Source organism: Oreochromis aureus, linkage group 3 (genome assembly GCF_013358895.1).
Source record: "Oreochromis aureus strain Israel breed Guangdong linkage group 3, ZZ_aureus, whole genome shotgun sequence".
Classification (NCBI taxonomy): domain Eukaryota; kingdom Metazoa; phylum Chordata; class Actinopteri; order Cichliformes; family Cichlidae; genus Oreochromis; species Oreochromis aureus.
Window position 1 is genome coordinate 125,326,087 of NC_052944.1, and position 14,930 is coordinate 125,341,016.

Here is a 14,930-nt window from a genome sequence, read left to right on the forward strand (position 1 = left end):
ACAGTAACCTGTACGAGGAACACAGACGGTATATTTTAAACTAGCTCAACAATCTCACGGCAACATTTAAAACTGAGTTCAAATGTGAACACATTTTTTAAGCATCTAAATGAATGCACAAGTTTGCTTTTATGAACTCATGCTGAAAGTAGCCTTTATTTTACTTGGTTACTTTAAACATGCCCTTCCTAATCGTTTCCCTCCATCTGTTTTCTTACAGCTAAACTCTTTTCTACAAGGTGCATGAGCGCACAAAGAAAGCTAGAGGAGGGTTGGTTGTGTAAAGACATGTGATTGGGCAATCCTGTTGTCTGTGCTTGCAGGTGAGCTTGTAGGTGTTGGTGAGCAGGGGCCCTTCAAGAACGGCCTGCATCCTGCATGGTTATATTGCCAAAGAAAAAATCTTTTCTATATAAATTTAGCTTAGAAAGTAATGTTTTCAGTGTGGTTTTCCTTGGCTATGAACAGAAATGTATTTAAACACTTTAATCATTCATTACCATGATGCAGCTGGTCAGGTAGTTAAAGACAGTCGCCTTCAGTTCAAAGTGCTCCCCCCGGATGATGGAGTAGGGCATGGTGAGTTCAAGGAAGAAAGGTTGGAAGACTTTCATTTCTTTACGAGGAGCCAAACCAAAACCCTGAGAGGACAAACAGAAAGTCTCCGTCTCCCAGGTGGTGATGGTGTCTGGGACAGTCAGGGACACGTCCCTTTTTCCATCGTCTCTGAAGTAGCAGATACACACAAACATATTCTATAACATTATAAAACATGTTTGTATGTCTGTAAATTACTTGTATAACACTATAGTTACATCCTGCAGTGTGAATTGCTTGTATATGTTGCATTGACAAAGTAAAAGAGCTCCGCGCTGCTGAAGAAAGTGAAATAATATATCCCACAAAAACAAAGCACATCTTTAAATATGACAAAACATCCGCCTGAAGCATCAAAACATGCTTAAGAAAAAACTCACAATTATTCTATTTTCATGTTATTCATGTGTGCAAAGACACAGCAGAAAGTTCACATGGGTTTCTAAATGTGCTCGTATACACTTTTTTAAAAATGGAATATGCATCAGATCTCTTCACAACAGATACTTACCCAACTTCCACCAGATCCCAGATCCAAGTCTCAGGGAAGAAAGAGCGAGCTGTCTCTATTGGTGGAGGAAGTTGGACAGCAGATCCCAGACCAGGACTACTTAGTCCATGTATGGGATCATCTTCTAACCGGGGACCGTAGTCCAGAGCAATAGCTGAATAAAAAAAGAAAAATTAATTACCCGTTTTCTTTTTGGTAAATACAAAGCAAAATTTATAGCCAGACACAACACAAACAAGTGAATGATTCACCGTAGGCGACATGAGGGCCATCATGGTAAAATTTTCCTTTGAACTTGAGGCATGAAGGCAATCGAAAAATCAAGTTTGTCGCCATCTTCAGTCCGACTTTCTAGATATTTCAGCAGCACACAAAGATCAGTAAAAACTGATGCAACAACAAAAACTATTGCATTTACATTATGTTTGACTGACTCACAGGTATACATGTATTTTACCTGGAAAACTGCATAGGCGTCATTTTGCTCTTGACTGGGGTACGACAAAACATATCTTTTTGGTCTCACATTAAGGCATTCTGTAGCATCATCAACCTCATATGGGATATATGAGGATTTCTTGAGTGGAAGCAAGTCAAATATCTGAAAAGAAAAGTACAGTTCAACAAAACCTCCAAACCTTTTTTGCCTGCCTGCCTGGTCACATTTGATCCACATATTTTTTTTAACTCTTACATGTAGTACTGGTGTAAATACGAGTACAGATTAGGCTTAAATCAATTGCTGATGATCTAAGAAGATTTCTTAAAAAAAAATAAATTAAAATGATCAAGTTAGCAGTAAGTGTCCGCAGAGGTGAGGTGTTATAGTTGAAGTATCTGTTTACCAAATCTTACAGCAGTTCTGCAATTTTACTATAAACACCACATCGTTCGTAGTGACTTATATGGCTACAGTAAGTCTTCTCCATTTGAAACTGTCTCTGTAGCTCCTTTACCTCACTAAGTCTCACTTTTTCCAGGTTTTGCTGTATGTTTAACATCAACAAATACTCATGTATTTGAGCAGTTTTGATGCAAAGTTAAATTCTTCTCAAGTAAAGCAGACACTGACTGGCAGGTGATACACTTACAAATCGTTACATGGTTGAATTATTTGCTAAAAAAAAGTCATGATCCTGGATTTATCTCCATGCTGAAATATTAATTTGCCCATAAGGAATTAATTTTATAAGATTAAAATATTGCTGTCTGCAACCACATGAGCAACAAGTGATCCTGAAACATACATTTAACCACACATGCATATGTAACCTTGTATTATGTATTATTACTGTTTAAAACAGTTGAATGTACGACTGCCCAAAGAATACTTATCAGGACACAAGTACCAGAGCGAAGGCATGAGCTGTTGGTAACTTGTGACACTACGGGCTCTGGAAAAAAGGATGTGTCCATCTCACTGGTGTTAATATCAGCAGTTACCTTATCTGCATCCAGAGTCTTCCCAGGCTCCTTGATGAGAACACTCTTGTCGATGGCGCTCACACCACACAGAGAACGTGGCAGGGCCGTCACCTGCATGTTGGTCTCTTCACCTGGGACGGCTGAAGACGGTGAAAACTCCACTGACACCTGACACAAAACACTCGTAGAAGTTACTGTGATGAGTCCCCACTCACTGCTGGCTAAATGTGCTGTTCATTGTGGTGAGTGACAAATCATGAGTCCCAGTGGGATGGCTGTAGCCCAAGCTGCACACTGTATGAATCTGTGTCAGTGTTAGATAGAAAGAACTTGCATCATCATTGAAAAAGGTGCTTGTATAAATGGTAGTGAGCGAATGAGGTGGTATAAAGGAGCACTTTGAGTCCTCAGGTAGAGTAGAAACAGCTGTGGAACAACCAGTCCATTTACTGATGCTAGAAATCCTCACGTGATTTAGCCAACTGAATTTGACTTTGATTTGAATTTGACTGCAGACAAATGACACCAAGCACACAGCACACCTCTAGAATTACACTCACCTTGTTGCTGAAGCATTTGTCAGTAGAGAAGTTGGCACTGTGGGCAATTACATCCTCACTTGGCAGGACGGCATAAGCCACAAGCTGGAACTCTGGTGACATCTCAGGAGACACTCTGACTTTAAAGGACACCTGGCCCTCAGTCACTGAAACAGAGGTCCATACATACATCCACAGATCAACAAAACAGGCCAAAGTCCATGCTTGGCTGTGGCATATGTGGAAATATGGGAATTTTACCCGATCTATCTTGCACTTGAACCTGTGTTTGTCCTTGCATGATGACAGCTCCTCTGGACAACACCTGGAAGATAGAAATCATTTAAAAAACAAGCCTGAACTAGCACTGATATCTGTGGACATCACTACCAGTGAAAAGTTTTGACACACCACCTCATTCAGTGTTTTTTTATTTTTTTTTATTTTAATACTTTCTACATTGTAGGTGAAGCAAAGAAAAATCTATAAATAACTCTAGATATGTTTTATGTTTCAGAGTCCTCAGAGTAGCCGCCCTTTGCTTTACTGACAGTGCTGCAAACCCTCGGCCTTCTCTCAGTGAGCTACATGATGTAGTCGCCTGACATGGTTTCACCTCACAGTGTCAATTGGTGGAACCTCCTGCCTTCCTAATGGGGTTGGGACCATCAGTTGTGTTGTGCAGAAGTCAGGTTGGTGCACAGCTGACAGCCCTGTTTGACAACTGTTAGAATTCATATTTGAATGTGTCCCCAGGCGCAGTCACAAAAACTATCAAGTGCTACAATGAAACTGTCTCACATGAGGACGCCCCAGGAAAGGAAAACCAAAGGTCACCTCTGCTGCTGGGGATACATTCATCCGAGTCACCAGCCTCAGAAATCACAAGTTAACAGCAGCTCAGATTAGAGTCCAGATAAATGCCACACAGAGTTCCAGTAGCAGACACATCTCTACATGTTCAGAGGAGACTGTGTGAATCAGGCCTTTATGGTCACATAGCTGCTAAGAAACCACAACCAAGGAAAAGCAACAGCCAAAGGAGATTTGTTTGGGCCAAGAAACACAAGGAGTGGACATTAGACCATCTGTGCTTTGGTCTGATGAGTCCAAATTTGAGAACTTTGGTTCCACCTGACGTGTCTTTGTGCGACGGAGAGAAAAGGTGAATGGATGGTCTCTACATGCATGGTTCCCACTGTGAAGCATGGAGGAGGAGGTGTGATAGTGTGGGGTGCTTTGCTGGTGACACTGTTGGGGATTTATTCAAAACTGAAGGCACACTGACCCAGCATGGCTGCCACAGCAGCCTGCAGCAACATGCCATCGCATCATTTATTTTCCAACAGGACAACGACCCCAAACACACCTCCAGGCTGTGTGAGTGCTGTTTGACCAAGAAGGAGAGTGATGGAGTGCTGCACCTGATGGCCTGGCCTCCACAGTCACCTGACTTAAACTCAAAGGAGATGGTTTGGGATGAGATGGAGGGCAAAAAGGCCAACAAGTGCTCAGCATTGTTCACCAAATGATTAAATATGTGTTCATTCATAGTTTTGATGCCTTCAGTGAGAATCTACAATGGAAATAATTCAATTCAATTTATTTATACAGCTCAAAATCAAAAAAACTGTCACCTCAAGGTGCTTTATATTGTAAGGTAGACCCTACAATAAGATCAATAACAGGTATGATTCAATGCAGAGAAGTCTGTTAACACATAGTGAGTGAGAAAGGTGACTGGAAAGGAAAAACTCAATGCATCATGGGAATCCCCAGCCGCCTACGTCTATTGCAGCATAACTAAGGGAGGATTCAGGGTCACCTGGTCCAGCCCTAACTATATGCTTTAGCAAAAAAAATAAATAAAAAGTAGTCATGAAAATATGGAAAAACCATAAAATAAGTAGGTGTCCAAACTTTTGACTGTAAATTGGTGCAGTTTTGTGGCTGAAATTCTTATGAATTTTAAAAGTTGCTCGTAGAAAATTGTCTTCAGACCTTCAAAGCATCCTCAGGCCTAAAGGATAAAATCAGCCAATGAAAAGGAGTGAAATAACAGCTCTTAGTAATTAAACTGTTTCAAGATAAGTTACAGACCCAGTTTTTGTAGCTGTTCGAAGGGTTTTGAAAAGTATTTTTGTATTTTGTCTTTATTCTGATTATAATGTTAAGTTAGCTTACTCCACCCATCCCCTAATAATACAGTTAAATTACAATGAAAAATAACCAAAAGGTCTTTTCTTAAAGTGCAGTTTGTCTCATATGTTTTTAAAAGATCCTGCGGGTTCCCACAACTTACACCAACGTTATTATTTTTTCCTACTTTTTTCATTTTCCTGTGATGCTAAAAATCTGAACAATTTTATGTTGTCCTGGAAAAATGTTATTATAAAATGTTACCACATATCATTGCTTCTTTCTGCACGGTTATTTATTGAACATGCCAATCTTGTTTGTTATCTTGACTGACTTGGGTGTGACCACTATCTGTGGTCACACCTAGTACTGAAAAATAAAACAGAAAATAACTAAACATGGACTCACTAAAAGACGAGACTTGAAAAGTGCAGGAGAAACGCAGGGAAAGCATGATTAACCGAGAACAGAACCCAGATGACTAAATCTACGAAGGCCTAAGAATATAAATGATTAACAGAGAGAGAAAACTAAGGATATCATGAACAAATGACTAAACACTGAGGCTAATTACTAAGCTGACAGAAAATGATGATGGACAGAACAGAGGAACCAGACATGAAGTCTGTGAAACCAGCTTCCAGTTTGGATTCAGGAGACAGACGCCCTCCCTAGTTTTCCTTTTTGCTAAAGCATATAGTTTGGGCTGGATCAGATATTTATGCTGAAATAGATCCAGGCTCCTGGATTCTAATGATGGACTGAAAGTTTCTTCTTCAGTCATGATGGGCGTTACAACAGTACTTTTTTAGCAAACACACAAAAGGTCTGGCCATGGTAAACTTTGCCATAAAGTGACAAGCTGAGCGATAACTCACCAGATAAATGACATCCACAGACCCCGGAGACTCTCCCACTATAGTGTAGTTGACTGATATGTCTTCTTCTTCATCACAGGGCAATGGTTTGTCCTTCTTCTGTACCTCTAGAGAGCTGATTGTTTTAATGTAAGGAGAAGACGGCTGGAACATGGATAATGTGTGAAATCCCCTGTCATAGTGTGCAGTTCTATATCCTGGGTAGCCCAGTGTTGGTGTCAGGCTTGCCTAGTTGGAGATAGGAAACAAAAATTAAAAAAAAAACTTATCTAAAAATAACATTGGACAATGAGGCCGTTTTTATAAGCAAGGCAAATGTGGAGGAAGATGAGTCATCAACTGTTTCAGTATAGCCACTTTTTACTGTGTTAGATCTTTGGACATTTGAACCTATGAGAAACCAGTCGAGGTTTCAGGCTGCTGTGCATTAAATTACAGTGTTGTTTCAGTGTGTCAGCTCACATGGAGTTGGATATCCTGGTCAAAGTTATCAGTGTTGAAAGAAAATGAGGCCACACCGTTGCTGTCAGTTGTCAGATTTTGTAGTGAGCGTGTTTGCCACAGTTGTCCCGTGAACAGGTAGACCGGTGCGTCACAAACTGGTGTATTATTGTGGTACACTGCTCTGACCTGTTGACAAACACACAATGCTCTATCAATGGAAAATAAAAACAATTTAAATGTGCTTTGTAGGATAAACTGAGCTGAAAACATTTTAGGCTCACTTTTCCTTCCACATTAGATCCCCGTTCCCAAACCTTGGGCATGTTAATGAAAGACACTTTTCCAAGGACATAAGAAATCGTGACTCTCTTCTCTTGTGGGAGTGAAACACCTGAATATAAAAACATTCACGTTACAATACTGTGAATGCCTTTTTGGTTAAATACACATTAATGTGTCATTTTAAAGGAATAACACAACCTGCCTGTTCCCTCTTCTTCCACTTTGGCCCTGATATCCAGAACATCTTGAAGCTTTTCGTCCATTTTAGTAAAAATTGACATGTTGAAGGAAAAAGTTGCACAGCCAGTCTTGTCTGCCTGGAAAGAACAATAAAGAAAGAAAATCACTGCTGTGTGCGATATAATCTTACAAGAATCAATCAAAATTAGAATCAAATCTCATTCACAATCAAATCTATAAAATATATTAAATGTTCAAACTAAATTAAATGTTCAAAAATGTAGAGTGGAGGGACAAAAGTCTGGAGGGGTCAGTTGTACTAGACAAAAACAGCTGAAGGAACATTTTGCAACTAACTATGTTACCTGGCAACAGGTCATTCAGATAAATGTTTATAAAAAGATCGTCATAGAGAGGCAGCGTTTCTCAGAAATACAGATGGGCGGCAGTAGAATTGGTTACAGATTTATTGTAAATAAGGACACTCACATACAATGATTATTTTGTAAGTTTATTCTTGCGAGAAAGCAAGGTAACCAAAAGGGTTTGACCTAAGGACCTGATTGAATGTGTTTGTGTTGTTACAAGAGAAAGGTGTGCGTCTAAATGAAAAGAAAAGTAACTGTTTAATTCTGTTAATAAATCAGACGAGGAAGAGCCTGCAGACCGAACGCAACTCATGTCTCCTGTCTCTGCTTTTCTGTTAAAAAAACAGTTTAAAAACAGACCCCATCGAAGGCCTGTAACATTTACTCAAACATCAAGCATGCATATAGAGCCATACCCCTCCCCAACCTCGGCCAGTCCGACCACCTCTTCCTCCTGCTCTCCCCAGCCTACACCCCCCTCAGACGCACTGCCAGGCCCACCACAAAGACTGTTACAACCTGGCCTGAAAATGCACAAACTATAGGACTGCTTCACACAGACAGACTGGGACATATTTGAACACCAGGACCTAGAAACTTTCACAGGATCAGTACTGGACTGTATCAAGTTCTGTATTTTAACAACGTGACATTGTTAAAAAGCATTTTTGGTTTTGTTTGGTTTTCCCAAACCAAAAACCTTAGATGACCATCGAGGTCCGCTCACTCCTCAAAGCCCGCGATGCCGCCTTCAGGTCAGGTGACAGAGCTCTGTACAGGGCTGCTCGAGCTGACCTGAAAAGGGGGATTCAAAAAGCCAAGACAGACCACAAAAGAAACATAGAGTCCCACCTGTCCAGCAACAACACACGGGAGGTGTGGCAGGGAGTACAAGACATCATCAACCACCAAGGCTGTGAAAACAGAAAACCTGAGTGTGCAGCTGGCAGAGGAAATAAACAGCTTCTTCGCCCGCTTTGAAACACCACAACAGCAGCACTCATCTGCTTCAGCCCTGCTCCCATCCTCATCCTCACCTGGTTCCTGCACCGCTCCACTCACTGTAACGGAGCACGATGTCAGACGTGTGCTCCTAGCAGTGAACCCCAGAAAGGCGTCCGGCCCAGATGGAGTACCTGGCAAGGTACTAAGAGCATGCGCACACCAGCTCACCCTCATCTTCACCAGACTCTTCAGCCTCTCACTGGATCAGGCAGCCATCCCATCCTGTCTAAAATCAGCCACAATCATCCCAGTGCCGAAGAAGTCTCCCATCACCAGCCCTGTGGCCCTCACGCTGGTAATCATGAAATGCTTTGAGAGACTAGTCCTTCAGCACATCAAGGATTACCTCCCCCAAGAATTCGACCCCCACCAGTTTGCATACCGTGCAAACAGATCCACAGAAGACGCCATCGCCACAGCCCTCCACGCTGTGCTGAGTCAACTAGAGCAGCGGCAGAGCTACGTCCGAATGCTCTTTGTGGACTACAGCTCAGCCTTTAATGCAATCATCCCGGACATCCTCATCAACAAACTGGTCACTCTTGGCCTCCCTCCTCTCACATCTGTCTGGATAAAGGACTATGTGCTGTGTGCTGAGCCCCCTCCTGTATTCTCTCTACACCCACGACTGCAGTTCGACCCACAACAACAACCTCATCATCAAGTTTGCTGATGACACCACGGTACTCGGACTCATCTCAAAGGGAGACGAGGCAGACTACAGAGAGGAAGTCCTGAAGCTGGCAGCCTGGTGTTCAGAAAACAACCTGGGACTGAACACTACGAAAACCAAAGAGGCCATCGTCGACTTCAGGAGGTAAAGCACTGGGGGGGGGGGGCACACCTTCCGGTTCCCTGGTGTCCTCATCTCTGCTGACATCTCCTGGACAGAGCGAGACTTTACAGTGTGGTCAAGACAGCACAGAAGATCATCGGCTGCCCTCTCCCCTCCCTGATGGACATTTATTCCTCCCACTGCCTCAGCAGAGCAGCAAACATCATCAAGGACAGCTCCCACCCTGGTTTCAACATGTTCAGCCTGTTTCCCTCAGGGAAGTGCTACAGGTGCATCAGCACAAAGGCCCACAGGCTCAAAAACAGTTTATTCCCAAAGGCCATAACCACCCTAATTCCTCGCCGGTGGAACCCAAACAAACACACATTAAGAGGCTCTAATGCCTGTGTCTTAATCTCGCAGCGCATGTCACCTCTACTTGCGGCCCGCATAATGACGTGAAGAAATATTTTTAATAATTATTATTCAAAAGATAATTTAATATGAAGGCAACAGGCAGAGTGTTACAGACATGGCCCTAAAGAATGGGCAGTGTAGTCCGTGCTGCAGGGAGAATGGACTGCCATACCTGTTATGTGTCTGTGAGCGAGGGAGGGAGAGAAAGGAAAAGTCCGAGCTGTCACGGAGCAAAAACGGGAGCTGGAAGCATGTAAATATAATAATAACCACAGCAGCCAAACAGAGTGCCTGACGAGCCCAGCTGTAAGTAAGCTATTAAGACTCGACTGTACACTGTGTTCCTGTTTACCTCTGAAACAATAAGTTCTGTTGGAGCAGCCTTTCAACGCCTCTCTCTGTCTCTCGCTAGCAAAGTTGACCCAGACAACAAAGTAAAGCTAGTTTCAGCTACGAGCCGACACGGAACCCGACGTATTAGCCAGAGGTCCCTTTACTACGGTTCGGAGCCGCGGACCTGTTTTATATACGCACAGAATAGTTTTATATACGAGATCGCTGCAAAAAGTGCAGCCTGACCTAATGTCACCTACTGTTACTCATTTATATTAAGAGTTAAACATCTAGTTGGTATTGGTATGGCGAGTAGCCTCAGTAACAGTAATAAATCACACAGCAATAGTTCATTCATGTAGTTGTAAAAAGCATGATAATAAGTAATCCAAAGTATTCAGAATACGTTACTCTCATTGAGTAACAAAATACATTTTGGGGCATGTAATCTGTAATCTGTAGTGGAATACATTTTAAAAGTAACCTTCCCAACACTGAGCACATTGTTAAGCAGCCTGTAGCCAAAACACATCCTTTATTCCCATTTCCTTCTTTGAATCTAAAACAAACGCCAACAACAGCAGGGCTTGAACTGATGAAAGCTTGCCTGAGAGAGTTCAAGCTGCATTTCCATTTGTGTTTGCATGTGTCAGTAAACCACTGTAGCTATTTCCCATGTACATGGAACATATAAACAAAGAGGAGTGGCTCAATATTTTTGCACTGTACCGCATTATGATGCCATAATGTGGCCTGCCAACTACTAAAATACTGTGTATATAGCACAAACAGACAAAACAACACTGTACTGTACCAGTAACTCAGTAAATCAGTCAAAACTGTTCAAATCTTTGGATATGTGTATATTCATTCAGCTTGTTTAAGTGTCACAGTCTGATCACAGTATTTTTGAAGTTTTCTCACAGAAGTTGTATTCTTTTCTGTGACAGACATAATGAGACACACCACTTGCCTGAGCCCTACCAGTAATGCTAATCATCTAGCAGGTATTAGAAGCACCAACACAACCTTTGCAGCCATTTAGGCCCAACAATAACCACTTCACTCCTTTGGAGCTGACATGTCCATCCAAGAAAGATCAGTTGATCAAGTCACTAAAAAATTCAAACGCATGGAGGAAACAAGTCTGAGCCAGTTTAACTGGGTAGAGCAGGCAACCCGTATGCTGTAATGCTAATGCAGTGGCCTGAATGTACCCAAAGAATCAGAGAAAAAAGAGAAACGAAGCCATAACTGTACCTGCTTTGTCTCTGTGTGGCAGGAGCCACGCATCTGCGATAGGGCCATAAGCTCGTAATCGTACAGCGATATACCAAAACTGCTATACCTATTAATAGGTCGGCACACATTAACTGTAACACGTCCTGGTACAGGCTGTCCGTACGTGTACCTATTTAAATAAAAATAAATAAACATTATGAGTCGAGTTTGCTCTCCAAACTCCAGATTTTACAATACATTATTTGTCCTGAAAGAACTTTTCCTTACTTTGCACACACTTCAGCTTCAATGTCTTCCTGCCCAATAAGCACTTCTTCAGATATATTTAGTGTCACATCATATTTGGGTAAAACTGGGGAAAAATATGAATGTCAGCATTTACACTCCATTACAACAAAGAATTTAAGAATAAATAAGACTGACTTACCATATTTCTCCACTTTGAAATTGTGAGATATTTTCCTCTCACCCATTGACACAATGATCTGGTACGGTCCCTCACGGGCCTCAGTGTCCAAGGAGTAAGAAAGCTGCAGTATTCTGCTATTGGATGTTTCATTTAGCCACTGTCCAATCCTGTTACTATTTGGATCCTGTTAAATCAAATGACAGTGACACCTAATTCAAGATTGTATGTAGGTGTGTCCTCGCTGTGTCTTTTAACACATGCAAAATTTTGGATAAGCTTGACACTGTACCTGTCATCATGTTAACTTTTTGTACAGCAAAACATCAAATTGCTATGCCTTTACATGATAAGTAACAATATTTGCAATATCATTAAAGACTGAGGATATTTGAGCTAAACTGATCCATATATTTCTTCCTGAAGTATAACTAAACACTGACATTTGCATTGCTACATACACCAAACAATGAAAACTGAGTCAAAAACAGTACAGCATGTGTAAATAGTAAAAGTACATCAAAGTTGTAGTGATTAAAAATGGCTGACTTCCTCTTACCTGTGTATACTATGTCAAACTGTCTCCACTACAAGATCAGAGCCACTTTGATAAGTGCCCACTATGGAGATGCACAGAGCCCCCTGTCTCTGTAAATTTAGAGGACTTAAAATGACCTGTCTTCATTTGTAGCCAGCTTAGTCCCCTTGTGAATGTGAAGCACTTGTTTAAAATGTTTAAAAATTAAATGATATAAAGAAACCTAGGCTGTAAAGACAGGGAAGCTGTGGCTGTGTTTATGGAGTCATTAAATCAAAATTATTATTACATGTGAGGAATCAAGTGACAAAAAGCTATTGCATACAGCCCTAAAAATCTAACAACCCTGCAAAAGATGTTGTAGTGAAGTGACTTTAGTGTACAGTTTGCCCTGCTTCCCTGCTTCCAATGAAAAGGCAGGTGTAAAAACACAATAATTCTTTTGAACATTTGTTTATTTGTTCATTTTCTGTAATACCAATTAAAGGAATAAAAAGCCGGTAATGCCATTGTCAGCTATGAGTCACAGGGCTTTCTAACTTTACTGGCAGTGCAAAGTTGTGGTGACAGCAGGGCTTGACTGGTAATCTGGTATTCTGGATATTTTCCTGTTGGCTGTAAGACCAGTACAACTCTTTGTTGTCAATATCATTATACAGGCTTACAGGCTGGCTGGAATGGCAGCTGCAACTGACCCTACGAGCACTGACAGCAATCTCTCTGGTGTGTTTTTTTTTAACACTACTTTTCACTTTTACTTAATAATATTTTAAAGTAATGCTACTCTTACTTGAATAACATTTTTGGATACTTGACCCACCTCTGTATATATGCAACCCAATTTGTCCAATGTGAAACGTTGCACTGTCAGTGACTTGGAGTAATACTGCAGAAGCAGCATATGCAAGCAGTGAACAGGGAACAATCAAGTCTGACTGACTCCATGTGTTCAGCATTGTGTTGATGCATTTACAAGAGAAGTAAAAACCTTTTCTGGAGATATTGTCTTACCTGAAGTTCAATGACATCATACTGAAAGAAAGAACCAAAGACAGGCGGAGTTAAGAAATTGTTGTGTAAATCACTGCATCCCAATTCTAAACAGCATCATTAACAACACTGTTCAAAAACTCACCAGCTGATTGGCCGGTCGCATCTTATTATCCATGGCAACGACTCTGAAATTCACTTTGAGAAAAAGTTTAAAGAGATTATCTCTTTGTTTCTCTCCTTATACTTTAAAACAAAGGTCCATTAGGGTTGGGGCCATGACTGCTAAAATTAACAAAATAGGAAATAAAAATGGAAATAAAACCTTCCATAATTCCTCTTCTACTCCACTGCAATCGGGAAATATAAAATATTTAGGTATTAATGTATCTCCCAAGCTTGCAGATCTAACTAAATTAAACCATATCCCACTTTTAAAGAAGGTAGAAGGTGATCTGGCTAGGTGGAAATGTCTACCCATATCACTCATGGGAAGGGTTGCCGCTATAAAAATGATGGTATTACCAAAAATAAATTATTTATTCTCAATGATCCCAACTAAACCGCCGCAAGATTGGTTCAGATCTCTAGATTCATATATGTCCAAATTCCTTTGGAAAAATAAGCCCCCACGTATAAGCTTAAAAACACTACAAAAGACCAAGGATAAAGGAGGATTAGAACTACCTAACTTTCAGCATTACTTCTTAGCCAACAGGCTTCAGTTTATCTCAGGATGGCAAAAACATACCCTCTTAGATGAACCTTGGCTAGATGTATGTCAGGGGAAAATTCCCAAATAGAAGGCTGCCAAAGTAAAACAGAGACACAATGAGACAATATAAAAAATCATATGTACATGGGTGAACTCTCTAAAGAGTCAGAGAGTCACCCGGTACTCTTCTTTATTGCAGGTTATATAGGCATGTAGGTTACACAGCAGACGGAGGCAGTCTCCGCCTGTTCTCAGAATATATTGCTTAACTGACAAATGCATATCTTACTAAACATTCTGTCTGTACTATACTAAACGTCTGCTTAAGTGGCATTTTCCGTTGTTCTTTGCACAGGAACTTGTCTTCACAGGCATTTGATAAGCATAGGCAAGGTTTCATGTTTTATCAGGGTGAATCATCATTCAGAGTTTACACAATCATAAGCAAAGCATATTTGAATAATAAACAAAATCTTTTCACATTTCCCTCCTGTTGTTTAACTTTCACACTAGTTAAAACACCATTGGTTTATTATCTGTGCATGATTTCTTGCAGCGCATTTTTAATCAGCACGTCATACATTGGTGTATCACAGTATTTCAGTGTCAGGGGGATCATCATCATCTTCGTCCATGGGCAGTGTCAGGTATGCCTGCACATGGACTGCAACAACTTTATTAATCATTGATTGTGCACATGGCAAAATACAAGAAGTAAAACAACAGAGTAGGAGTAGAAGAACTCCTACAAAAAACAGTCCTTTTATTAAAAGAGATTTCCAGGAACCACTCAACAGCCAGGTAAGCCAATCTTCAGTGTTCGTGACATAGTCCTGTTGCTGAGCGTCCCTGAGTTGTTTCAGCGTGCGTAAGGCGTCGGTCATGTTGGAAGAGTGAACATTATCTGGAATGTACGTACAGCATGTGTTGTTAAAGAGTATACAGAGTCCTCCTTTTCAGCCAGAATCATGTCCAGTGCGACTCGGTGTTGCATCACAGTTATGCGCAGGGCATCAATCTCTTCATTTGAATCAGCTTCATCATCAGTGTCTGTGTCAGTGTCAGTGTGTTCTAATAACGTCATAGTTTCTCTTGGGCTGACAGGGTCTGGTGTAATGGCAGTTGCTATCAGCCTGTTGATCAGGG

The 14,930-nt window shown here is 41.1% G+C and overlaps 1 protein-coding gene across 1 annotated transcript in view; it reads right to left on the reverse strand.

The window, feature by feature from the left end:
- The window catches only part of LOC120435259 (alpha-2-macroglobulin-like), a 73,870-nt gene extending 60,605 nt beyond the window's left edge, over positions 1–13,265 (reverse strand). Inside the window, exons 1-17 of the mRNA XM_039604477.1 lie at positions 13,215–13,265; positions 13,091–13,111; positions 11,563–11,728; positions 11,403–11,487; positions 11,154–11,304; positions 7,018–7,132; positions 6,815–6,924; positions 6,552–6,719; positions 6,090–6,317; positions 3,334–3,397; positions 3,094–3,239; positions 2,552–2,701; positions 1,566–1,709; positions 1,360–1,459; positions 1,109–1,262; positions 501–726; positions 1–8 (exon numbers count right to left, since the gene is read on the reverse strand). The exon at positions 1–8 is cut by the window's left edge and continues 119 nt beyond it. Coding sequence (XP_039460411.1) covers positions 1–8; positions 501–726; positions 1,109–1,262; positions 1,360–1,459; positions 1,566–1,709; positions 2,552–2,701; positions 3,094–3,239; positions 3,334–3,397; positions 6,090–6,317; positions 6,552–6,719; positions 6,815–6,924; positions 7,018–7,132; positions 11,154–11,304; positions 11,403–11,487; positions 11,563–11,728; positions 13,091–13,111; positions 13,215–13,247 — 2,069 coding nt within the window. The 5' untranslated portion in view covers positions 13,248–13,265. The remainder of the gene's footprint in view (positions 9–500; positions 727–1,108; positions 1,263–1,359; positions 1,460–1,565; positions 1,710–2,551; positions 2,702–3,093; positions 3,240–3,333; positions 3,398–6,089; positions 6,318–6,551; positions 6,720–6,814; positions 6,925–7,017; positions 7,133–11,153; positions 11,305–11,402; positions 11,488–11,562; positions 11,729–13,090; positions 13,112–13,214) is intronic.
- Between the last annotated feature and the right edge of the window lie 1,665 nt (positions 13,266–14,930).